We start from the raw sequence: 27,797 nt of genomic DNA, 5'->3' as shown, positions 1-27,797 counted from the left end.
TATAAATGACATACTTGACAGTGATTTAAAAAGGCTTTGGTTTGTATATTAACATCTCAGTGGTGCTTTATGTTAATGTACTGTATGGATGTCAAGCATTTTTTTTTTATTGATGATTTTTAATGACACAATAAAGGGTTAATTTCACCAATGTCGACTTGAGAAGTCATGAATGGAAGTTTTCTTGTTGTTTCTTTTATTTCTTGCTGGAAATTTTCAGCCTCGAGACAAAAATTCTAATGATTTCAAAATATAGTGTTATTCATTTAACCCTGGTTCAATGTCAGCCATTGAACAGAGGAAAAATGCTGCTGTTCCCACACCCTCTAGTGGTGAATGGGAATAGCGCATGTCATTACGATCACAATAAAGGAGATATGTCATATTGGTCACTTATATAGAAAACATGACTTACTTAGAAGAAAAAGTCTGATTTTATTTTTCTTGAATAAATATTCCATACAAACAAGTCACTTCCTACACAAATGATCAATTGTAAAAGCAACTATAAACTTCTCATTTGAATTCGACACAAGAGCAATCAACATTATTGAGTAAAATTATCCAAATTATTTCCAACATTCCTGTGCAACAAACATATGAAAAATACAATCTCATTTCATTAAATACAATCTGAAATATCAGTAATTGCACAGCAATCATTAAACAATGACTGCAGTAGAGCATAATCCAGTGTGTTAACATTTAACTCATGAAACTACTGTACTTAATGCGTTGGACAGGAGATTTCAATAGTACAGATTATGGCTTCTAATTTCTCTACAGGAAGTACAATCGTTCAAAATGTTGGCACTGCAAAAACATTTCTCATGTAAACAACAATTACTTGATTTTCTCTGTAGGGTCACTGTCACACAAATCAGAATACATTATATAATGTCAAAGAAACAGTTAAGCCACAAATGTAATTTCTATCATCATATAAGAGGAAATGCTTAACAAAATATTTCAAGTAACCTATGTGATCACGAGACATTAAAGTAGTTTTGAAGCATAACCAAATTCTCTTTCCACACTACTATGCATGTTTGCATGTTACTATGCTACAAACGAGTAGGCCCTCTGTAAATAAACAATAGAAATTAAACTCTTGTAAATTGTTCCTCTTAAGCAGGCTGGTGTTGTTAAGAGATTTAACAATGTTTTTCAGAGTGTACAGATCTGAGAAACTATACTCTCTTTTGTCTTTGTAAATACTGGCAAAAGTCTCTCATAATAACCAGCATTTTAGCAGGTCACACAAGGTTGCATCTCTGCCATGTAGGAAGGGGAAAAAGACAAAGCAGCAGCTCAGATTTGACTTCGGCTCACTGCCCCTGTGAGATCTCTCTCGGGTAAACAGACAGTGGCACTGTTGCCCCCTGGTCCCATAGAGAGCAACCACCCACCTACTGAGTGACTAGAGCCAGTGACAGTTTCGCATTATTTCTAAACCTCGTCAACTTGGCAAGATTCCTACCTGAGATAAAAAGCAAAAATGAAGCAGGATCACATGAGCAAGAGTGCTGATGCTATGATACCTCAGCCGGGCCAATTTAGTGCAACAACAGCAGGGTTACGAGTGTGATTTCTTTGAATAGGCCTACAAAATTTCAATAAACAAGGTTTACTGTGATGACGTGTTTTCACAGTTATCAACATCGCAGATATAATTAAGTTTTAATATTTTCATTTCTAAAAAATGAATATACATTTAGTTAGCCTATTACCTTGGCAGTAAATGTAAAAAAACAAAATTTCACATCGTCTTCTAACTGCTGTAGCCTAATCCATCCAGTTAGTTTATTTTTTTAAGTTTATTTTTTTCCTATTAATTCACAGGAGGATGTTAACAGCAGTCAAAATGGCACATTTTAACCTTTTCCCTGCCAGCATTTTAGATCATTTTCACATGTCATGGCCCCTTGAATATTTTGTCGTATGAATATCTGAACATGCAATAGCCAATCAAAAGAAAGAACAGACCCTCTGCTTAAAAAAAATGCAACAGCTGAGAAAATCACGTTTTTTAACAAAGACTAGCCTACATCTGGATGGTGCGTTCAAGTCATCTGGGAAGCTCGGGATTTTCTTTAAAGGGTCACGACACCCCCCTCTTTCAGGCCCACACGAGAACGCTCGCGGGTGAAAACGTAAAAATATTTTATCAGATGTGCCTTTCGTTTAGACGGCGACGGCGTTTTTGGGGCTTAAAAACGCAAAAAAGTGAAACCACCCTCCAGAGTGGAAATCTTAAAAACGCTCCACCGTCGCGTTTCCGTCTAACTCTAAACGGTAAAAACGCAAAAGTCTGCTAGACAGTGAAGGCACCGATCAGTGCTTCACATTGCCACCTAGCCGCCTGGAGTGCATACTACATTGAATTTCACACACTTTTGCGTCACCATATGCACGCAGATTTCCCCCCCATAACGCTCGTCTAAACGCAGAATAAAAAGTGATCACTTTTGCGTTTTCTCTTCAGATCGTTTCCGTGTAAACGTAGCCTCAGCTCAAGTCTAGCTCAGAATCTTTGAGAAAAAGGGAGGGGAGAGGGTGTGGTATGGCACGGCAGGGGAGGGGGGAAACTGTCATCGACTGTCACTAAAAATCAGTGGTTAAACGTGAGGAAATGCTAGATTTTTTTATAGCTGGCAAAGTTATAGTCTAATGAAATACACTGACACCTTATAATTGTATTTAAAACATATAAATGCACATGTATATGTATAATTATGTCATTATAAAATATATATTTGTTTATATACACACTATAAATGCATATATTTAAAAAAAAAAAAAAAATCTCTTAAAAAAAAACAAAAACGTTCAGTAGCCTACATAGCCTAGATCTACGCGCCCCCTAAACCCACATGATGTACAGTGACATAGACATTTGCACAAATTAAGCATACCTTCCATACAATTGAGGTATTATCGAAATATCTAAATTTTAATAACGAGTTATTTAACAGAAGGCAAGTAACGTAAAACGGTCAGGGTTACATTTTAGACACACACACCTCTGAAGCGATAGAAAAGTCCTCGGGACCGCATCACTCGCAAGACGAAACCTGCATTGGTGTACAAGGCCGAAGTCCACCATTCTGCCGTTGAATGGTTGCTACACACACATAAGGCTTGTTTGAGATGAGCAAAATCTGCGCAGAATCGATCACCGGTGATCAGTGCGAGATGCATGCCGGTTAGAAATGTGTCCGAGTGCCTTGCTCTGATGTCATGCTGACGTATGTCAAAAATCTCTCGCATAGGCGCATCTCAAACAAGCCTACTACCTCTCTCATCTACTAGTGTCTTCTCATTGGATAAAAAACTCAGTCTCATTAATAATTATGAGACACCGATGAGTCATCAAAGTACTATAGTGCTCTGCCACGTCACAGCCTGTGAAGCCACAAGGCTTGTTCGACTTCATGCAGCTCTGCGCAGACCGATAGGCGGCTGACTTGAAGCAGTGCATGCCGGTTAGAAATTTTGTCCGACTTGATACAGCGCCGACGCCACCTGACTGTGACGTATGCCATCAAAGTACCGCGAGAGCAATTCGAGAGTAGCCGGAGAACTCAGCCAGCGCTGCGCAGCTTCTCAAGAGCGGCTGCACTGGGCTGCACGTGGGCTGATGACGACACAGCTGTTCCACGATTGGCCGGATTCACCGCATGATAACGATCACGTGTGTTTCGTGTTTATTCGAACACCTTAGTTCCTCTAAAGTTCACAAATCAGTTTTTTATAACAGTAAACACTCTTTTCATGTCGTTGTCATGTTATATTGTGTCATGTTTATCAAATTAAAACTGCTTAAAAAACGTAGACTCCACTTCATTGATAGTATAGCTTATGTTGAACTTTATTCTTGTTCAAACACGCTGTATGAAGCAGTCTGCCTAAAGTATTGAATGAAAATGTCTCAGAAATATCTGTGTATTATTTGGCAAATATTGCATTTATTTCACTTCAGCTGTGGTAAAGTATGCAAACACCACGTGAGCGGTCACTACGGGAACCAGAAAGTGTCCGACTTCACGTCTCCGTTTGCAGCTCCTCCCCGCCTGCACGCGGCTACTCTCGCCGATCGGTTGCATCCAGCCGCAGCCGATGTCGAACACACACCTACAATGAAGATTTTAAATCCGGAAGACGAAAATAGCGTATAAAAACTAAAATTTAACCATTTTCCCCCTACTATTAAATCTAACAGATGCTAACATTGTCTTCAATGGTGTTCAACACACATACCTCTGTTAAAATCTCAGAAAGTTTGGTTTAGGGTTTCATGACCCGATCTTTACGAGTTGTGGGCTTGTCAGTGAGAAACATGGCGGAATACCACAATACCGAAAGGTATTTAGCGGTGATATTGTCAGGCTTTTCTATTTACAGCGAAGTAAGCTAATTACCTGCACATAATATGATGGCATTACACTATAACAATGTAATTTGTAACGATAAAGTTTACAGTGGCTTCATAAAGTAATTAAAAACATAAAAAACCAAAGCACACCTGATGCACATTTCTTTGTTCTTCATTTTCTTGTGTATTTTTGTGTAATTAATTAAGAGGAGGTACATCTTACTCCGACGAAAGTGACGTGAACGCACCGGCCGTCGTAAACACGACTTACACCTCGTAAGTATGAACTTATTCCAGGAGGACTTGAACGCACCATTATTCAGAACGATGATCAAAACAGTAGATCGAGTCCATGATTGCACAGTCCTATAACCCGTCTTGGGTCTACATTTTTTTCAGTATAACATTAGGCATTTTTGATCTATATGCTGTTTAATGTTTGTGATTACGTTATTTTACATATGCAAATTAATACATATGATATTGTGTGTTTGTGCATGTGTTCAGGAGATACATTCTCAGAAGATGCGTAATAGCGCCCTCTATCGTAAAACAGTGAAAACACGGAAACCCGGAAAATTCCGTCAATGACGGGAAAAGAGGAAACATTATGGATGAGGCCAATATTAAAGTAGTTAACACTTAAAAATAGCTGCATTTAAATGAAACAGTGCACTTTTAATGTTTGGTCTAATGCAATATCATTTTAACTGTGAAAGTTAACTTTGTGAAAGAATTCCCTCCGCTCAAACAGTAACCTAGAGCACGGCGCGAACTACACTAAGGTCTATTGAACTAATAATTGAATTCACACACATGAAAGAATTCTCTTCATTTTGAACCTCAAGGTTTGAATGCCCTTTTTAATGCCATGCTTTCTAAAACTTCCCATATTTGTCTTGGCTATGTTTGTTATCTCATAATTTCTTTCCTGTTGCTGCTAACTTTGCTGACACAGTAAACTCAGTTCCTGACAGGAGTTCCGGTTTCAAAGCACAATCTACAAGATTACAGCTAATGCTTAACGTATCTGTATCCAAGCCCACAGAGCATGACAGACCCTGTGAAAGCCTTGAAACTCAAGCCATCAGCAACATCTTACAGACTGTGATGGGGCCATTATAGTTCAGTGGACATGAAAGTGGCATTGCAGCTGCAATATCATTGTCATTTAAAGTGTAAAAATAATTAGAAATATAAACAATACTCAAGATTTTTTTTTTAATCATCTTGTACAAACAAGACAAGGAGGTAAGAAAGAAAATGTAAAACATACTTTTAAGATATATTCTCTGAAAACAAGTATTTACATATTATTTTGAATAAATAAGAATGTATTTTATATTACTATTGTTTTTATATTATTTGTCTTGTTTAAAGTTGGCATGAAAGGAAAGTTGTAATAGTACTTTCTGCTATATTGTGAAGTATATCCGAGTGAAACGGCTTCTCAAACAACAAAATATAATGTAGGGCGGGACTTGATTTTGTCCATGGGGAATTGATTGGATGCTTGTGGTTTGCTATTGGTGTGATGTCATGTGAGTGACAGGTTCTCCCACCCTCACGCCAGTGAACACATCATGAGCTGCAGGTAAAGTTATTTTGATTCAAGATTATGAGAGCATATTAATTTTAAAATAGTAATGATTTGCATGGATAAATACAGCAATATTCCATAAAAATAAAAATATTTGACCATTTTGACTTCATGCTGATTTTAAAGGATGATTTTTTTTTACTGGAAAAAAGAGAGAGAATAGTGATGACTTATCTTAAGAATCAAAGCCTCAATGCAACTAATGCACTAAGGCAATTTTTACCATAGTCCCGATTTGACTGTAACACTCTCTCTAGGTCTCCATTATGAATACATAAACATTAGGATACAGAAACTATCAGGTAAACTTAGTAAATGCCTATTTGAAACAGATCCGTTTCTCTTAACGTTTCTCTTTGGCAAACAGGTTCTCCAGCAAGTACTGATATTTATTATAGTTATCCAGGAGGTATTTGGGAGCATACATATGCTCTTTGGGGTTTGTGGGTGGGTAGTTTGGTACAGACCCATCAAACCAACCTCCTGTACGTATTAACTCTTTAATATAACTTATATTCCGTTTCTCACTGTAATCGCCCCAACGTGGGAAGTCTCCATTCTGAGCTGATATAAGCTTGTAATAAATCCCTTCTGGTTTGAAACACCAAGAGCAGTGCCATCCGGCATAGTGAACGGGGCTTCCGATGGCCCACGGTACTAGAATGCGTCCTGTGGAGTTCTCATATTCCCGGAATCCCGACATGGAATAATAGGATCGGCGGCGAAGAAGAATCCCATCACCCTTGTAAACCTTAAAGAGCATAGCTGCCGTGCAAGCAGATAAGATGTTTAGCGTTCCGAACTGCCTCCAATAAAATCCATATAGGGATTTGCGCATGTGTATCCCAACCGGCTCCGACCAGCCGTCGTAGAGTTTGAGGAAAACGATTCCATCTCGAGCAGGAATTTCATCTGCATCATCGATGATGAAAACATCATCCGCTTTGAGGCCCTCAATCCTTGACATTCCATTTTTGGTCAAATATGTGCGTAGGTAATCATCCATGATCCAGCCGTCCTCACGGCCGCCCACTGGAAAGTGGTCCAGGAAGACGTACAGAATCTTGTGCTTAATGTAATTGAACGTTCCGTTTAGGAGCAGGTGCCGGAAATAAAGAGGTCTTGTGTCCCCGTACGCGGTAAAGTTGGATTCGCAAATCAAAAACACGTCCACAACATCTGCAAGTTCGTGAAATCGAGCGTGCAGTAGGTCAAACTCATGGTTGATGTTGATGGCATTGATGACTCGACGTGGAACTTTTCTGGGTTTTACTTTTGACTTGGACGGGAGATTGGAGTGATACACAATTGTAGGTATGCCACAGTGAGGGCCGTGCCAACCCTGCCGACAGGGACACTGAACCACCTTCTCGCCTGCATTGGTTGTGTCGTCTTTGGAGTTATGTTGCAGTAACCTGCGGTGAGAAGCAGTGTCGGCCATATCCGTACCCTCACGGAAGCACACAGCTCCGGATTTGGTGTGGATGAAAAAGGGTGTGGAATCATCATGGAGTACAAAGGTACGTTCATGAAGTTTCCCACCTGGAGGATCTGGCAGAATCACATTTAAGTCATATTGATTCTGTTTGGAGGAAAAGAAGATTATTATTAGAAATACAGTTTAATATATTTGTAGACAAGTGACATTCTTGAGAGCTGTGACATTCAGTATTGTTAGCTAGGGTGACCATACGTCCTCTTTTTCCAGGACATGTCCGGCCGGGATTTCGAGATCGCCCAAAATATCCGGGATTCGGCTTTTGCTTTCTCGTCGCCATTCATTTTGTTTACATGCACACCTTTTGATTCAATAGGACTAAACTAATTCCGATTGGTGAATCTGAATTAGAGCCCGACCGATATATCGGCGGGCTGATATTATCGGCCGATATTAGGCATTTTCCAAACTATCAGTATCGGCATTTATAACGGCCGATAAATGAATATTTAAAAAAATAAAATAAAAGCGGACGAAACACCCTGCAACCATGTTATGAGTGTTGGCGCTGCATAGTTTGTCCACCAGAGCGCACTCTACAAGGAAGACTGCTAACATCAATGAGCTTGGAAATCACAACAAACTTATTCTGCCTAAATAAAGTAATGATTACTGTATTTATAACTAGCATATCTGTAGTTCCAGTCCCTGCATTGTAAAACGTAAGTTAGGCACGCGAGGAGTGAACACTTAGACATAGAGAAAAAGTATCAAACATAGCCTGTGCATAAAAGTTAGCTTTTCTTTTACACGTGTGTGAAATCCAAGTGTGCGTTACTGTAGGGGTAATTAACACATGGTTACCGAGTTGATCGTTCCCTGGGATGCGTTTTCATGAAAATCGAATGTAAAGAGTTTTATCTCTAAAAACAGATTATCTTATAACGCTAGTATATGGGATACAGAGTAAGTAAAAGTAAATCGCTAGTTAATACCACTAACAAGGCTCAAAATAGCCTCACACTAACACAGTAGCATAATGAGGGTCCCTACATGCAAACCGAAGCATTGAGAACTTTGTAAGTGTACAGACAGTTTAATCAGAAGATACTTTATAAAGACAGTACATTACGAGTTTACAGGCATCATCTTGGAAAACAGTCTCGACTAATCGAGTCACGAACTCCGTGCTAAGTGAGCTGGTTGATAGGAATTACGTTTGTGAAATCTAACGTAGCACGACGTTCGTGACTCGATTAGTCGAGACTGTTTTCCAAGATGATGCCTGTAAACGCGTAATGTACTGTCTTTATAAAGTATCTTCTTATTAAACTGTCTGTACACTTACAAAGTTCTCAATGCTTCGGTTTGCATGTAGGGATCCTCATTATGCTACCGTGTTAGTGTGAGGCTATTTTGAGCCTTGTTAGTGGTATTAACTAGCGATTTACTTTTACTTACTCTGTGCCCCATATACTAGCGTTATAAGCTAACGTTAATCTGTTTTTAGAGATAAAACTCTTTACATTCGATTTTCATGAAAACGCATCCCAGGGAACGATCGACTCGGTAACCATGTGTTAATTACCTCACATAATGTATTTAGTGCATCACTAAGTAGTAGATTTTAGAAGGCAGGCAGCAAATGATGATTGAAAATGGTTTGTTGTAGCTTGATGGAATAGATGGATAGAATTAGGAGTGACCTTTGTCTTGTTTAATAATAATACAAATGATGATGATAATAATAATAATATCATCATCATTGATTTTTTTAAATTATTACTGTCAATATTAATAATAATAGTTTATTTTTTTTGTTCAAAGGACTTTAAGTTTCATATCTTAAGTTTGTATTTTTAATATACATTATATTTATCAGAACTTTAATATATTCTGTTCTGTTGTGACAATAAAGTTAATTAAAAAAAAAAAAAAGTTTTTTTTTAAAACTGCATTATATTATTTTAGTAAGGCTGAGGACTCTTAAATAACTACAAATAACTAATGTTAGGGAAAATCTGTTCATGTTTTGTTACACGTTTCTGGATTTGTAAAAAAAAATATATATCGGCCGATATATCGGAATATCGGATTTTTAAATCACCAAATATTTGTATCGGTATCAGCCTTAAAAATCCTTTATCGGTCGGGCTCTAATCTGAATGTAGTGTTTACATGAATGCTAAACAAGTGATCGGTTGATGTGCGTTTTAGCATTGCTAAGAAAATTTCTGTGTTTTCGTCTCGATCGGGATCCGTGTGAAGCAGAATGCATGACCTGCAAAGCTGGCACGTACGTGTCAGTGTCAAATAATGTAAACATAATGAATGGTGACTGTAGAAAGCAAAAGCCGAATCCCGGGCATTTTGGGCGATCTCGAAATCCTGGTCAGACATGTCCTGGTTAAACAGGACGTATGGTCACCCTATTGTTAGCTAATCTGTCAGTTACTTAGACGCCCAAATATGCCAATCCCCTTATATATATATACTGGCGTGACAAACTAAGTACACCCTATGATTTATTTTTTGGCAACCATCATTTTCTATGACTTTATCAGTAGGAATTTTGGCCCGCCGTTCTTTGCAACGTTGCTTAAGTTCATTGATTCTTGTGGGCATTTGTTGATGCACAGCTCTCTTAAGGTTTCTTTAATTTCAATCGGGTTGAGGTCTGACCCGCTCCAGAGCAGCAAACTGCCAAAACTTCTGCTTTTATAGAGGTGATCACACTTGCTGATGATCAGTTAATCAAAGGCATTTGATTAGCAGCGCTGACTGCGACTTACCCTCCTATGGAAGCAGTAAGGGGGTACTTAGTTTGTCACACATGGCTTCTCCATTTTGTTAAATAAACGGTGTAATATGTCATGTGTTGTTGTTCATCTGAGGCTGTATTTACCTAATTTTAAGACCTGCCAAGGACCGTATGATTTTATATTATGTCCTGATATGTAAAACCATAGAATACAAAAGGTTGTAGCCTACTTTCTTTTTCACATGACTGTATTATACTGTTTATATAAAGCTGAAGTCTGTAGATGAGACCATGTGACCCAACCAGTAACTGTTATTCTAACCACAAAATAACATGCTCTCTTTATAAATACTAAACTGGTTCATTAAGTCACATGAGGAAACAGTTATACATGAAGAAACAGCTTTACTCTGAGATGAGATAAAGGACAGGTCAGGTAGAAGACCTCAGATTAAAACTTCTTTCACCCTCATCGCCTCTACCTTCAGGTGGCTGTGTCTGTAGGAGTCTTGTTGGGAGTGGAAGACAGTAGTCGGAAAACTCCAGAAGACCCCTTTGAACACCTTCCAGTTCTTTAGATGGGTGGAGGAATACGAGAGCTCCTGCAGCAGTGAAATATTGTGCAGGGCTTGGTAGTAATGAAGGAAGGAAATGACACAAATCCCCAGTAAGCACAACAGGAAGACCTTATGCTTCCTTATTCGTATCCTATAACACAGGTACAATTCTGTTAGTTGGACAAAAACAAACTCAGCCACTAACATCCAATTTCAAAGAGTAAGTGTGTCACTCATTTCTTTAAATAGTCTGGCTGTCAAAGTGTCTTCTCAGTTCAAAGTAACAGGTAATTAATTAGCAGAAAGTTAACGCAATGACATTTAGCAATCTCTTTTTGCAGTGGATCCCGGGTGTCACTGAGGTGCTTTTGTCTTAGCCCATGAAAGATGAGCAGTGTAGTGCAACATTAGCAACCATGGGAAAGACTATGGGGAAACAATCTGACTGACTCTTCTTCCGTGTGAATGACCCCTTACATTCTGTGAGCAAGCTGAGTAATATATGTAGTAGAAAATGAAACTATTTTTCTTTATTTGACTCTTCCTTGTTTGACAAGAAAAGTGTCTAATGTTGTCATTTCAAGCATAACAAGCCCCAACTGTCAAGTACTGGTCTTTCCACTGTGCAAACTGCAGTTTATGGCTTTATTACATTGATAGTTCTCAAACCATCTCTCCAAAGAGGCAAAGGTCTGTCCTTAGTGCAATATTTGCATATATATGAAAAGTTAATGGTGTAAAACCTTATTTTACTAGTACAAGAATGCTGTGGAAAATAAGCAGGTTTGGAGGAAACTAAAACCTAGATAAATGGACTTGGGTGGACATGAGAAGAATCAAGGAAGTGGTTTTACTGCTGTAACTAGTTACTTTCAAAAAAGGAAATAAAAAAGGGGGAAACAACACATACACAATGAACACTTAGCATGAAGTTAACATGAACACAGATCCTCTGACACAAAAGTTAATTGCTTCTTTTTATTTTGGCTGAGAGAGGCTGAGTGAATAATCCTCCTAACCTGTATGTTCAATTTTTCTCTTATAACCAGCTTTTCTCAGCTTCCAGTGTTACTATTGAACAGGACAAACAAGAACTATTGCTGAACTACAAATGATACGATCAAACATTAGTTCAAGCATGGTTTTATATGGTACAAAGGTCAATGTGTCTTCAATTATCAATAATTAATAAAAAGACTCAAGACTGCCTTTAAATACTGAAATATTTATAAATGATTTACTACGGGGCTGTTGAATACTTGAATATGATTGACCGACAAAGAAAAACACATTTTTCAAAGAAAACCACGGCTAAAGTAGTTCCAGGCAGGTCTTGACCGCATTGCATTTCTCTATCACTTCGCCACATGATTTCAATTAGTTCAGTTAGTTTTGGAATTAGCAACGGAGCTAAACAAGAACGTTCAAACTGTGAACAAAGTGTAGCCTATCCTATGACAAAGATTGTTTTAGTAAATCAGTATGTATTTTAATAATAATTCAATAATAATTTAAATAGTGTAGGCTATATGGATCCTTTTCACTGATGTTTTTTTAACGATCATCAGCATCGTAAATCCTGCAAAGTTTTTAATATTTTCATTAAAAAAAAATAAAAAAAGTAAATTTATGACACTTTACTTTGTATTATATTACCTTTGCATCAAATTACAAGAAACTAGTTAACGCTGCTGTGGGGGTGTTTTTTAATACAGGAACTGTGGGAGTTACGGTCAATTTGACATCATTCTCTCTTCCGACTGCCGTCATTAATCTCTCTCAGTTTTTTCCCCCTCTTTTTGGAAGTTGTGAAAACACCATATGGAGTTTTTCTTTTGCTATTTCAATGTATGCTCTCATTTACCGCTATAGAAGTTTACCCAACTATGACGATGTCTGCTTCTTAGAAACTCGGAAATATGAAAAGGGTCCATATTTGTGAATTTGTTTATGTACTTATCCATGGCAAGAAGGGCCATAAAGGAGCAAGGGTGATGGCGTGAGTGCTATGAAGCGTCACCTGTGCGCCACACCAGTCTCGAGTCCCATGGAGGAGCTCAGGAAGAATAAAAGGAGGAGTGATGACAGTGAAGGATGACAGAAGACCAGGCCTGGACTTTATGTTGTGTTTTTATGGCTAAGTGCGGCAGTCATCCGTGTGGGGCCACCACTTTACTTTAATGACACAATAATCAAACAACAAAACTAAATTTGTTGATCGTTTGCTGGTTCCCGCCTCCTTTTTTCCTTATCAACAAACTTTTGTTACAGTGGTGCCAAAACCTGAGAAGAGGGAGGTGAGAACCACAATTATAGCTGTTAAACACGATTATTTTAAAACTAAGTTGAAAAAACATGGGCTGACGGCTTCAACAGAAGCAAATATTATCAATTAACAATCTGTAGCTCACAGTTGGTCTTTCTTTTTAACGAGAAGTTATAAAAATCAATTTCCCTATGGAGAAAATGAATAGAGTTTTTGTTTTTAAATAGTTGAATATAACTTTCAAAAAAGTGCAGTAAAGAGTTACAAATGTAACGTCAATCACAGTTGCTAGGTGACAAGAACAATCCTCCATAGGCTAGACCTTTCCATTTAACAACGCTCGGTCCAACCTTTGCGGCCTTCGAAGGATGCAGCCTCTGAATTGGGACACAGCTTATATGCGGGAGACTACCGGAACTTCCAGAAGAGGTGGGATGTCTGTAATAACAGACCGTTTAAGCGGGTATTGCGAGTCATCTTGAGGTAATAAAATATGTCAACATAATATTTTGTGTTCAATTTTTTTTTGTATAACAATTTATCTTTTGATTATCTTATCAATTATCTTTTGTATAACAATCTGCTGACTGTACACTATCCCTTAGCATTGCCGCGCCCCCCAGTTTGGGAACCACTGGGTTAAACCATGTCATTTCTATTTGTCAAGAGCACAACTTAAGAAAAAAGGACAGCTTATCTTACTTTATCCTACCCAGTAAAGTATCAAAACAAGTCTGATCTTGTTTTCTGTGTCATGAAACCAAAAGACAGTGATTTTACCGGGTGGTTTTAGTGTTTGTTCAACCCGATCTCGCAGCAATTCGTACGTATTTCACGAGGTGGCTAATTCATACAAATTCGTATGACCTCACTTTGTAAGATTTTAAGATCCTGAGAGCATCGATGTGCTGGTTCTAAAACATCACAAAGTTACATTCACAGGAAGACCCGCCAGTACGGGCATGTGCTTGCCTGAGCTTATTTTGTATAGCATACTTAACCTTGATATTGTGAAAAGCTGAAGGCCTTTTTGTGGCCATCACTCATGAAATACAGGTGAAGCTACTTAGCTACACAATGGTGCTGCTTAAGGTATGACTCAGGTCATATATTTGAGCTTTAAAATATTCCAAAGCTCTTGTTTTATCAGATGAAGTAATGGGGCATTAAATGCTTGTTCTAGCTTGTTCCACCGAACACAAAAGGGTATATTTGAAGGATCTTCATGCAGCTCTTTTTCATACAATGACAGTAACTGCAGTTTATGGTTGTCCCAACTAAACCAACAGAATTCAAGTTTGCAGACAAAGACCATCTGGTAACCAACGCTTATTTTTATCAGACCAGTGCTTACAATTCAATGATCTTGTAAAGAAATCATTATCATTTTACACCTTAACATCATTTGTTTAAGAAACTTATGGAGAGACACTATATATTTATTTTTTAGTACACATGAAAACTTTTTGAAGACTACTATATATATATATATATATATATATATATATATATATATATATATATATATATATATATATATATATATATATATATATATATATATATATAGCCTACAGCTAATAAAATAGTTATAGTTATAACTGTAGTTTGACCACACCCTTGAAAATCCTGCCATGGCGCTTTGTCTTGCCATTTTTTTATCTGAATGGTGATGCAAATAAGATTTTCCTTCCGTGTTTTACCTAAAACAAACAGAACAGAACAAACTATAATGTTGACCATCATCCTCTGTTCTCACTTCCCGTCTGAGAATGTGTAATAAGCATGCCAGGGGCAGGGACGGGCAGTATTTCAGATACATGCATTTAAAATATGTATTTGAAATACAAAATACTATTTTGTATTTTAAAGCCTTTGGAAAAAATCTAATGTAATTTGTATTTAAATACATTTAAGATGAGTATTTTTGTATTTTCAAAATACATAAAATACTTTTTGCCAGTCATCCTCTTTATCAGGGTATTGATTTTGTGCATCAACTAGTTCAGACATTCACTAGCTCCGCACTGGATCAGCGATTTTTTTTTGGAATAAGGTGAGAATGTCATGATCAATTCTACTTGTTGATTAAAGTTAAAATAGTGCATTATTCACTTCAGTTAACATGAAAGAATAAAAGAGCACAGACAAGTGGGAAAATAGCGTTAGCCAATCAGTCTTGACCGGTTGTTGATTTTGATCAACTAGCTTGTCAAATGTGTTTAAAGCATTACTGCATGTTAGGGCTGGGTGATATGACACATATCATAGCGATGATATAGAGTTTGAATTGATGGAACGATTTTCTAAATCGTTTACATAGATGGGCCTATTTGTGGGGTAAGCAAATTTATCCGTGCAGCTTTTAGTGGGCAGGAAAACAAACACTGATGAATGATACACCACAAAAATCTTCAGCTTTTAGTTTTATTGTATAAAAAAATAATAATAAAAAAGGGGTAAATAGTGTCAAATGAATCTAAATTAATTCTAATTTTAGATTTTAGATACACTTTCTAATTTTAATAAACTTATAGAAACAAATAAACTTTACATAAAATAAACATAAAATTACTTAAAAAGCATTGGACTACCTGCAAAAAAAAAAAAAAAAAAAAAAACTCAGAGTTTGAAATTCAGTGTATGCTGTGGAATCAAAACTGATATTGAGAATTGTGAAACCATGATATTGTTACTGTGAAGTAAAATTGAGATTTTGGTCATATCGCCCATCCATATTCTTTGCTAGATAGCAGAAAAGGTTCCCACAGTTTTACATACAGTATGATTTTTTTAATAGTGTTCACCACAAGTAATAGACTACATTGTAACCAGAAATAAGTATATAAATGGCTGCTATTTTGCATAAGTTTATTTGTAATTGCAAGAAAGAAAGAAAGAAAGAAAGAAAGAAAGAAAGAAAGAAAGAAAGAAAGAAAGAAAGAAAGAAAGAGATGAGGTTAGGAATGAAAAGTCAGTAGGCCTGTGTAGTTTCTTCATTCACTGTGACCTATACCTGCACTGGATGGCCAATTTTACATGTATTTTGTGTATTTTCAAAATACTAAATACTGTATTTGTATTTAAATACATTTTTCCACACAGTATTTTGTATTTGTATTTTAAATACATTTCCATGTATTTATGCCCATCTCTGGCCAGGGGCACAATGACTCCTTTTTTTCTGCCTGGCTCTCCCTCTTCTAATGCTCAAATGTCAACTTTTTTTCTCAGCCTGTACAAAAGCTCTGTTCTCTTGGTTTGGGAACACACACACAGATGCAGAACACCCGTAACCTCCATTGCCATTCTGTAGACCTCAACTGAGAAAGAGGATTATGGTTCACACACACACACACACACACACACACACACACACACACACACACACACACACACACACACACACACACACACACACACACACACACACACACACACACACACACACACACACCTTAATTGAAAACACTGATGGTTGTTTTTAGGGGCAAATCTTTGTTTGGATATGAAATACTTGCAGCCTGTAAAGCATATAATGTGCTTGCAGTTTTGCAGAATTGGTCTTATCCTATTCATATATACTTCCTAACAAGCTATCACAGAATATCTTAGTAACCACAGGGCTGCCAACTTTTGAGTTTAGCTTGGAGTGAGATTTTTTTTTTGCAAAACAAATATTGCATCACAATAAGTGTAATTGTGATTGTCAAAACATTTGGTAACTAAATAGAATTTTATGAAGTTTAGTGACAACATGTAAAAATGTTTACATTGTACAATGACTGGTAGGATACAATTTTTATTAATGCTTGACAAAAATTTCAAGATTTCAATTCCATTCTTGTAATTTGATTCCGATTTTGATTCAATATTGACTCATTTGGATACATGTTTATTTAAAATTTTATTTAAAAAAAAAATCTCACCTAATGCTGTAAACATAGAGGGCCCAATCTGCTGGTATTATTAAAGGTTAAAAATAACTAGAATGCAGTTTTTGTTATAATAACAATTATTTAATGACATAAGTAAAAATATAATAAATATGTAATATAGTGCTCAGCAAAATCTCCTCTAGCTATTTTTTCTATTCAGTTAACATGATATGGTCATTAAATGGCTTTCCTGAGGTAAATGTAACGTTATGTGACATAATTGTTCTCCTGCTGTTATATTGACCTCTTTCCGTGGTTGAAAAACACTAATTGGTCGATATTATGTATACTTTCGATAAGTTGTACTGCATCTTTAAATAAAAAAGTAACAGATGATCGGTTCACGTGCACTTGAACTGAGGCGCTCAGCGATCTGTCACGTCACATTTACAAGTAGGCCTACCTCTTTGCTCCGCAATTTTTCTGTGCGTGAGAAAATGGATGTGTGGCGTGAGAGCGTGTGAAAAGTGTCAATTGCGTGAGTCTCACGCTCAATGCGTGAGAGTTGGCAGCCCTGTAACCACATGCTCTGCAACCACACAGAATACCATAGCATTAAGGGTTTACACTCAGTTTGCATTTGTAAAACAAACTTTCTGCATTTGTAAAACAAACACAGTTCTCTACATAAGACACATCACTCAAAACTAACACATCTTGTGTTTCATTTAGAAAACACTGCTATTTAAATGCCACAATAATTCCTGATTTCACACTGATTACACCTAACGATAATGTGTGAAAACATAGAAATCAAAACTCAATGTTTTCAGAAAGAAATAAATTATTTTTAGCCTCTTGCATTTCTGTTTATAGTGTAAATATACCTAATTGATCACTTAGAAACTCAAAACTCAATGTTTTGAGAAACAAATACATTTTTGACCCTTGGATTTCTGTTTATTTTGTAAATGTATACTGAATATGCATACAAGTCAAGTCAGCTTTATTTGTGTAGCACTTTATACAATACAGATTGTTTCAAAGCAGCTTCACAATAGTAACATATTCAAATTCTCCTGTAAAGCAGCTCTAACAAGCCAATAGTGTCATTATTCAGCTCACGTCAATTCAATAACTGTAAAGTTGATCAGTTGTGCATATATACTGTTTATAAAGTGTATTTGTGCACATACATGTACGTGCGACAAACTACTGTACACTCATGGCACACTGAACATACAAAAGACACAAGAGACAAGAGTTTAACATTTTTCACATTCGTGTGCAGTTTTATGAGTATGTGGCTAATAATTTGATGGTTTGTGTGGAGGTGCTACGCAAAAACAATCTTTTTAAGAGTTCAAATAGTTTTGAATGAAGGGAAGAGATGTGTGATGTTTTGCATTTTGTGTGCAAGTTTCATAAATTGTGTGTAAGATATTTAAAAAATGTGTAATTTAGAACAGTGATTAAACTTCCTGGAACTAAACAGTTTTAATGCACACATTCCAGCTAATCAGAATTGAGTATTCAAGTATATTATATATATATATATATATATATATATATATATATATATATATATATATATATATATATATATATATATATATATATTCATTTTATAATACAATGTATAAGAATAAATAATATTATTACAAAAATATACTAAATTAATTTAATAATAATAATACCAATTTATAGTAACTTTGACCATATGCATCTCCAAATAAGACCTCCTTTAATGTAAGTCAAGGAATTTTTTTTCACCTGCTTTATCATCCTCCAGCCAGACCAAAATCACAAGTTATTTACAAAAGTAATATAGTCTATATAAAACACCACCCTCGGCTGATTATTGCGAATCAAACATGGTTTCCAAAGAACTTCATTCGACACAAAGGAAATCCAGAAACACACCTTTTCCTGTACATTCATACATGCACGGCCAATGGTAACAGGAGCGAGAAAGACCACAAACTGACAAACATGACAAAAATAGCCTAAGCTTATATCATGTGGCCATATCTGAGCAACATGATATATCTGAGCCATATCTGAGTTCAGATTATATTGACTTCACTGGCATTCCAACAAAAAAGAGACACAAACAAAGGAGTTTCACCATTTAGGAAACATAATAGCAGAAACCAAATAGTAAAAAAAAAAAAAAAAAATGAAAAAAAAAAAAAAATGTGCAGAGGTATATTATATCTCGGAACTATTTGCTCCAAGCAGGTGTTTCCTGATCACACAGAGTTTCACTCTCTAAATGGAATGTTCTAGAAACCGCATCCGCAATCCGTTAATTGTTTTGCATTTGACTTCAAACGCTTTAATTTAAGTAGTGGAGTTTACCAAATGTTTAAGCGATACTCTTCAAGTTTCAGGATTTAGATTGTGATTTGAACACCTGGATGTCTTCTTGTACATGCTTAACCCGCTTCACTTGAATCTGAACAACTTGAAACTATTAAGAAAGGTTTTCTTAATAGTTTAAAAGACACCAAGTGTGAACACAACAGGGCTGCATCTAGTAAATGTATCTAGGCTATGCTGTATATTCTAAACAAAAAAAGATTAAAATACAAAATTAAATTCTAAACCTAAAAACAACTGATTGCTTATTATTATAAAGCAGAAATTAAAATGACTAAATTAAAAATGATAATAAACAAAAGCACAAAAATGTTGTACGAGGTTGTACGAACACATTAATTCACTCGTCTGAACTAGTAATTCAAGTCAAGTCAAGTCAAGTATATTTGTATAGCGCTTTTCACAATACAGATTGTATCAAAGCAGCTTCACAGTATTAAATTAAATTAAATTAAATAATACAACAAGGTTTGATTCTAGTGGAATTTATTGATTGATAAAATTAAATTAAATATTCCCAAAATATCCCCACAGACTGCAGTAATTATGTTACATTGATGGGTAATTCCAACAATTTAATGATACTGCTCTCATAAATATAATTACAAGTGTTACATGTAGAATTTTAAACCAATACTTAATTTCTAACAAAAAATATTTTAGCAAAATATGTTGAGAATTTTGCTCTGTCATGTCAAACAATTCAAGTCAGTCTAGTTTTACAAAACGTGCTTTGGTCTCAGAACAGATACAGACGGTTGGTCTGGGAACGCCGACGGGAACGCCCCGTCAGGTGATGTGAATTTAGCCCGTGGGGGAAAACATTGCCTTGGCGCTCATTGAAATCCACGGGGCAATCATGCCGAAGAGTTGCTGTGTCGTTTTCTGTACCGCCAATAAACAAACAAATTATGAAATGAAGTTCTACATCCTTCCTAATAAACACACAGAACCGGAAAGGAGGACAAAATGACTTTTGAGCTTTCTTTTTTAAGATTACTGTGTGAGTAGATCCCTGTGTGATATAGTAGTGGGTGTTAAACTCGTATTAGGCAGTGGTGGGCTAGTTTTGTCTACATCCCTTACGAAAAAGAACTATAGTAATCCTATAAGATTTCTATAGTAGTGTATAATACTTCTGTGATGTTCTGTAATACCTCTATAGTACTTCTATAGTATGTCCCAAAATACTATAGTATTCCTATAGGATTACTATAATATTTTGTCCCAAAATACTACAAGATTCCTATAGTCCTATATTATATATATATTATATATTCCTATAGTCTTTTCATAAGGTCTCATTCACATTAACGTTATCAGCTGAAGGCTCATGACGCGAGCCGTGAACCTATGGAGTAGACTACAGTCTGTGAGTTACTAGAGGAAAATAATCATTATTTTCTGGTCCCGTTTGAATTGTGCCATGAATGTGAACATATGTTGTCTGTGAATTTTTTATATAATTTTTCATGTTACGAGTTTGACAGTATATTGTACGATTCTTTGGCTAGCAGTTGTGGAAAAGACATAACGAGAAAGACTACATGTCGCCTATGTGACGTCACCCCACAACACATTTTCCCTCCACTTGTCAAATCACGGTGCTAATGCTGCGATAATCTATGGAGACAGATCGAGATGCCTGTGTGTTTTGTACCCAAATGTCACCATTCAAACCAAATGGGCTGTTCTTTCGTATGTCAAACGCGTCGAAAGCAGCGAAGAGTTGTAGTCCACAAAGTGCTCTCACTAGCCTGACGTCGTCATACTCAGATTCTAGTCAGAATGCGAGTCTGATACTGCTCCATTGGGCTGTGATTATGGGGCGTGTTTCAACCGAACCAGGAAGGAAAATGCCTCTGCACTCAATTGGATAGACCTACAACCAATCAGAGCAACGGAGTAAGTGACGTATGTTTTTCATTCATGTTTCCGATCGATAAATGCCTTGATCGAGGTTCTCTGATCCTCTTTTCAAATGAATGCGCTGTCGATATCTTCTATAACAGATGCGATGGCGGAATCTACACGTTTTATAAACAAAGTTCGAGAGGAGCACGTTCAAATAATCAATCCAATCAACTTGTCATCAAACAATTACCATATCTACCTTATCAGCATGAGAGGATGGAGAGGAAGCATATATTTATTCACTATGTCAACTCACCTAACATTCCTTGACAGTTTTCAGCATCCCTCCACTCACTCTTGGCTTGTCCTTCCACAGCCAGGAATACGGAGGGAGTACTTTGGGTTCGGGCCGAATACCGAGCCCGGAGCCTCTCCTCGGACAGCACGCCAAATATGCATTTATTCTATCTGACTTATTTGTAAGTGTGAACTCGTGAAATAACAATTCTCCAGCGTCAGTCATCTTTGTTGTAAACGAATTCAACCCAAGCACTCGTTGGTGACGTGGATGATTACGTTACGTTTCTCATCTGTCCATCATCGTATAAAGCCCACCCTGACAATTTGATTGGTCCGAACAATTTTTATCGAACTTCCCGACCTAAAATTTTTGTGGGCGGGGCTAAGTTCGGCTGGCATCCAGGCTATGCTCTCACACAAAGTCTAACCGTATCAAACTTCTACCCGCTAAATTGTAGTATTCTTCACACTAAAAATTATATTAAAAATTCACAGACAACATATGTTCACATTCATGGCAAAATTCAAACGAGACCAGAAAATAATTATTTTCTCACATTCACTTGCATTGACGATTTTTCAACCTAGAGGTCCAGTGGGGTTAGCGGAAGGGGCGGGACTTAGCAGCTCTATATGCTAAATGGAAATGTAGACAGATCTATTTCTAATATAGACAGATAAGGAAATAGGTAAAAAAAGAGCTGGTACTCTATGGGGTTCCTCCTCGGTTGAAACTGCGTTCCAGGTGGTGGTGTTGGGGGTCAGAGTACTATAGCAACATGCGAGAATAATCCGGTCACTTTGGTGTGATGAGTCCGGGCTTAGGACCCAAGCAATCCGATTGATTCAAAGCACGTTTTATGGGTAATCGCTTTAGTGCCTGGTTACAAATCGTACAAAATCATTTTATTATAGAAGACGTTTGTACTACGTTATAACGAGTCATTGATGTATTTAATGTATTTTAAATTATACGTTTCATATACTAGTATTTAACCGAAGCTATAGATTGTGAAATTAAACATTTCTCATTGTTAGTGTGTTTTTTAGTTAGCTTAGATAATTGCATAGCATACAGCTAACGTTATCCGATGATCGTGCTATGAGCTTTACCTGAGCTTATACTGCTGGGGTCCTAAACCCAAGCTCATCACACCAAAGTGACCAAAATATTCACCACACCGGTGTTGAGTCGCATTTTGACTGCCTGATGCCAAATTATTACCCCCTCGCTGAAGTTGCTACCTGATTGCCTAATCCTAACCCCACCCCTAATCCTAACCCCTCCCCTACAACTAAACCCACCAATTCTAGGGAGTAATAATTTGGCGGGGGTTAGAATTCGGCACAACACCGGTATGCAAGAAATGTAAGGGTACGCTACAGATTAAAATATAGAAGTGCCGGTGTTGTGCCGAATTCTGACCCCCACCAGATTATTACTCCTCAAGTCCCCAGTAGGTTTAGGATTAGGTGTGGGGGTGGTGTTAGGATTAAGCAATCAGGTACAGATTGAAATTAGGCACTGCGTACCTGCCAACTTCAAGCACTGGATATATAACCGTAAAATGTAATTTATGCCCCAAGGAAAACATGTGTCAGAGGCATTAAAACAGCACACTCATCTGTCAAAGACAGGGCAAGCCCCTATGCTTTTGTTTGAAGTGCTTATAAAGCGTTTTCATGTTTCGGACAACTTGAATCATGTTTTTGATCCACGGCAGCTCACTCTGTGTCTATTTTCCATATGCGTTTTTTACCACTGTAAAGTGACATGAATGGCTGTTGGTTTCCAAGCACGGCGCACAGACACGACTAATCGATAATCAAATTAGTAGTCGATTATTTTCATTATCAATAATAATCGATTCAATCGATTAGTTGTTACAGCGCTTGAACACAATGAGCGATTTTGAGAAATAATTATTTCATGGATTTGCTAAAGTTAGAGATGTCCAATTGTGTTTTTCGTTGCGAAAGCCAAACTACTTTGTTTGGCCTTCCAAAAGAGGACACAATTAGAAAACAGTGGTTAAGCTTTATTTACAACACTGTTCCAGAACAGTAGGCTACAACCAAAATATTCGACAATGTGCTGCATATTTTTCGGAGGACTGTGCAGACATGGTTTTATGTTTACATAGTGTTCTCACACCCATAGCGTGGCGCAACGTATGGCATTATAATCATGGTTATTATGTCCCCAATGAAATAAAACCGTACCAATCTGATACGTTCTCGTCCAGTCGCGCTGGCAAAGTTGATTGATCAGCTTGGTCATCTGCATTTTCCGCATCAGATTCGGGCTCGAATTGATAAGGTAGTGCCGACATAATCACCTGTCATAATTGCTTTGGGAGCTGATGTTCCAAATATGGTAAGGGGCGGGACATTTCTATCACAAGCGTAAGGTATTCGGGCCAATCACAATGCACTGGATCGCTGGCCAATCAGAGCACACCACGCTTTTCAGAACGATGAGCTTTGTAAAAGTTTCTGAAAAAGTTTCAGAAAGGCGGGGCATAGAGGAGCAACAATAATGTACGGTATGCGTAAAATAATGACTTGTCTATAACCTAAAATCGCGTAAACACGTTGCATTAAACCAAATGCACAAAATAATGTTCTTTTTAGAACCATCATATGACCCCTTTAATCTTTGTTAATGTTAATTTCAACATTTACTAATACTTTATTAAAATCTTGTTAACATTAGTTAACGCACTGTGAACTAACATGAACAAACAATGAACAGCTGTTTTTTTTTTTTTATTAACTAATGTTACCAAAAATGAACAAATACAGTAACAAATGTATTGCTCATGGTTAGTTCATGTTAGTTAATACATTAACTAATGTTAACAAATGAAACCTTATTGTAAAGTGTTACCAATATTTGAAATAGAGTTTTGTTTGGGGCAAAGCAAACTAGACATCGGGATTCACCATTGTATAGGCTATTTCTGTTTTGTTTGTCATGTCGGTGTAATAATTTGCTTATCAAAAGAAGAAACTCTTCAAACTGTTGCTCCACCATGAGAACAGTTAACCTGAAAGAGAAAACACACAGAAAATGCGAAATATATTTGCATTTTGAACCACGTTCTGACACATTTTGCCACTTTGTGTAAGGGTGTCTACATCTGATTGTGCTGCAATAAATTTGCACATAGTAGAGTTTCACTTTCATAAACCCTAAGACCTTGCAACAAACCACCCACAAGTGCAGTAGTGCAAACTCAGTGGCTAATTTCACAAATCGGTCTTAATAGACAAATGGTTTTGCGTATTATACACTTCAGGCCTTTCAAATGCCCAAGTTTTGTGTTCTGGTGAATAATCACACATTCGTAGGAGGACCCTCATCACTGTTTTGGCCTTGAGCGAGACACATTTAAGACAACTGCAGAGCTTTATGCAACTGTTGCAAAGAACTATGGATGAAAGGCAAAGTAAACTGAACAATACCACTGTAAGTTGTATGTTTGTGTTATTGGCTGCAATCGAAATTACATACTCTCTTGAGTAGCAAAGTAATTACTTCATGATTGCTAAAAAAGTATGTTGAGTATGAGTATGTGTAGTATTAATGCAATCTAGACGTGTTACAGTCGCCATATTGTCATTATCACGTGACCTACCAGCGTCAGTTACGTCACTTCACTGCCATTCAGATCCTCTCCGTGGCCTCAGGGGATAGTAAAGTGGCCATCGTGTGCACACTTCAGAATCTTGCTGGAAGAAGTTCATCTGGGGACTTTTTGCCACCTCTTTTATGAGTACTATGATTTTTTCCCTCTTGATTGCTCCCTTATATAGTTCATTCAGTTTCTTGTTCGGTATTGGTTATGTAAATGTGGTTGTGTTTTACTGTGGTTGCTCCTGCGTGTTTGTTTTGGTTATTAATAAAGTGTATTTGTTGGATTCTCCTTCTTCATGCGCTTATTGCAGCCACTACACATAACAACCACATTGAGTTGACATGGAACATACTGTATGTGCACTTCTTATGCAGTTATGCTAACACTTATGTTTATCTCCATTCCTCAGCATTTCAGTTGGAGATTTTATCGCTGCTCTGTGGTTTGTTAGGAGCTATTTTGGCATTGAGGGCCTGTTAAAAGTTTGTAACTTCCAGATGCCTCACTCTATTTCTTTTTAGATAACTGCTTTTTAGCTGAACTCTGAGACAAAATGCGGAAACATTTTTTTTCTTCTCCGTGAGAAGAAATGAAATAAACCTTTTTTTTTAATGAAATAAACCTTGCAGCATCTTCTCTTTAATGACGTGTTTACTTGCGTGGGGGTCACTCACATGACATCCCACCACTAGCAAATGACAATGACCCAACCATCCAATCAATTCCCCATGGACAAAATCAAGTTTCATCCTACTTTTTTTTAGTTTTTTTGTTAATAAGCAGTTTCACTAGCATATTCATCACAAAAAAGAGGAAATAAAGGCTCTCGCAACTCCATATTTATGTTGTGCATGTCCAATCAATGTTGTTGTAAATGTATAACTTAGAACATAATACAAGGGTTTACAAATATACAGTGTGAAATGTTGAAACCTTACGGATCTATGATACATCAGCCAAATCTGTCTACATTTCGATTTTTTTTTTTTTTGGAATAGGCTATTGGCATTTGGATTTTTTCCCTTCAATTGTGTGGAATATTATAGCAAATATAATATAAACACTTCTTTTTAACTATTTTTGTGCCACTTAAGTAATTCGACATTACGATATAAACAACATCATCAAGCCAGCAAAAACTTGAGCAGTGAAGTATCTTACCTGACACACAGGTGTGATCTCCCCATGCTGCTCCTGCATGTGCCAGTAAATTCGTTTTTTTCTCAATGCAGCGTTTTCTCTGTGTTTGCCTCTTAACTGTTAACAACTCTCGCCAGGAAACTGAACTGAACACGCTCGAGCTCGCGCGCGCACTAGTGAAGCGCGAGGACTCTGAACTGACTATTGCACGTGACTTCCTTACAGGTGAATTAAATTTAACCCACCCTATCCTTGTATATGTCTTATAATAATTCGTTATCTCTCTTTATGACAAGTTATTGGCATGAAAATCAGCCTATAATTATTGGTCTGGCGCGGATTCTGGTGTTCTGCCGAATTCTGGTGGCGTCGACGTTTCAAAAGCTAGTCCGTATTTTTCCCCCACAGTTTGCACTTGTATGTCCCATCATTCAGGATTTCCGATGACACTATAAAACACGGGAGAGGATGCACACGATATTCTGTAGTTCAAACGACAGTAAATTCACACTTAAAATGTGCGAAAAACGTTTTTTTTCCAAACTCCATTCCACAGCCTGTCACACACCCAGTTTAAGAGCAGGTCTTCTTGTAATTAGGAATGTAGTGAGTAGGCCTACATGCTTTACCTTCACAAATTAAATACTCAAAGAACTTTGCATTTAAAGAAAGGCCATTTTGAACTGCGTTTCTATTATTTACACACTTTATGAAATTTCAATGTTTTCAGTCTAATGTTTTTACAAGACTTGACTCTTTGTGTAGTCATACAAATAATTAACCATTTGCATAACTTTAACGCAAGTTTTTATTTCTCAAATTATAAAAGCCAATAGAGCTTTTGCCGAAAATTGAGCTAATATCACAAACCTTATAGTTTGCAACACTTAAGTGCCACTTCAGTCAGTACTTAAGAATCAGTTTTTGATTTTACTGAAAGTTGCTATAACAGAAAGGCAAATTTGACTGACGGGACCGCAGTGGATGCCTAGCAAACATAAAACACGCAGGGACAGTGCTGAAACCTGAAAAACGCGTTTGGTGTGCTCGGGGCCTTGGAACACATTCAAATAACCTAACATTTTAAGTAATGCAACTTAATGCCACCATTTTTTTGCACATTAACATCCCCTCATCTGGAAGATCACTTCTGCAACATTCACATTACCATCCAAAATGTTAAAAATAATTGTGCTGCTCAATATTTTAGTGAAAACCTGTGTTTCTCTAGGTTAAGCATTAGTGCAAGGTCCCACAAGTGTGCAAATAAATAATTTGAAATAATGTTTATCCCTTTGAAAGATTGTATTTTCAGTTAACTTTAGTCAGATGCATTTACATTGTTAATGTGCCTCAGATGTTATCAACTATCTGTGTTTGTTGAGGTGCGATACAGTGAAATCTAACACCCACATTTCATTGGTGTTAATGTTAAAAATAACAAGTTGTGGATTAATCAGGAGGAAAACAAAAACATTACTCATTGGTGTTACATTTCTTATTTTGTGTGAAATAAATTATAAATGGTAGAATGTATTGATTTTAGTCTTCATTCACAAGTCATGTTATTAGCAGCAAAAATGTCAAAAACACCAAGCTGAACAG

At 36.9% G+C, this 27,797-nt stretch overlaps 1 protein-coding gene across 2 annotated transcripts; it reads right to left on the bottom strand.

Moving 5' to 3' along the window:
* Nucleotides 1-415: 415 nt before the first annotated feature.
* On the bottom strand, nt 416-26,466 carry mgat3a (beta-1,4-mannosyl-glycoprotein 4-beta-N-acetylglucosaminyltransferase a). 2 transcript variants are annotated; one of them, XM_084116639.1, is made up of 3 exons: nt 26,214-26,461; nt 10,657-10,882; nt 416-7,557 (listed from the first exon to the last, which is right to left on the bottom strand). In XM_084116639.1, exons 1-3 carry the CDS (start codon nt 26,237-26,239, stop codon nt 6,319-6,321), a joined length of 1,491 nt encoding a protein of 496 aa, XP_083972765.1. In that variant the 5' UTR covers nt 26,240-26,461; the 3' UTR covers nt 416-6,318. The 2 variants fall into 2 exon arrangements, with proteins under 2 accessions (XP_083972765.1, XP_083972766.1); XM_084116640.1 differs by lacking the exon at nt 10,657-10,882 and having other exon boundaries at nt 26,214-26,466.
* Nucleotides 26,467-27,797: the final 1,331 nt, after the last annotated feature.

The sequence above is a fragment of the Abramis brama genome, assembly GCF_963993115.1.
Source record: "Abramis brama genome assembly, chromosome: 1".
Lineage (NCBI taxonomy): Eukaryota > Metazoa > Chordata > Actinopteri > Cypriniformes > Leuciscidae > Abramis > Abramis brama.
Note: the sequence above shows the minus strand (reverse complement) of the source record. Positions and strands in the feature narration are given on the sequence as shown.

Bases quoted from the DNA above. Each gene is read 5' to 3' on its own strand.
- mgat3a (XM_084116639.1), bottom strand. From the start codon at position 26,239: ATGGGGAGATCACACCTGTGTGTCAG. The intron at 10,883-26,213 runs GTAAGATACTTC...CCTGTGTTATAG, and splicing joins AGATCACACCTGTGTGTCAG to GATACGAATAAGGAAGCATA. The intron at 7,558-10,656 runs GTAGAGGCGATG...TCCTCCAAACAG, and splicing joins ACAGACACAGCCACCTGAAG to AATCAATATGACTTAAATGT.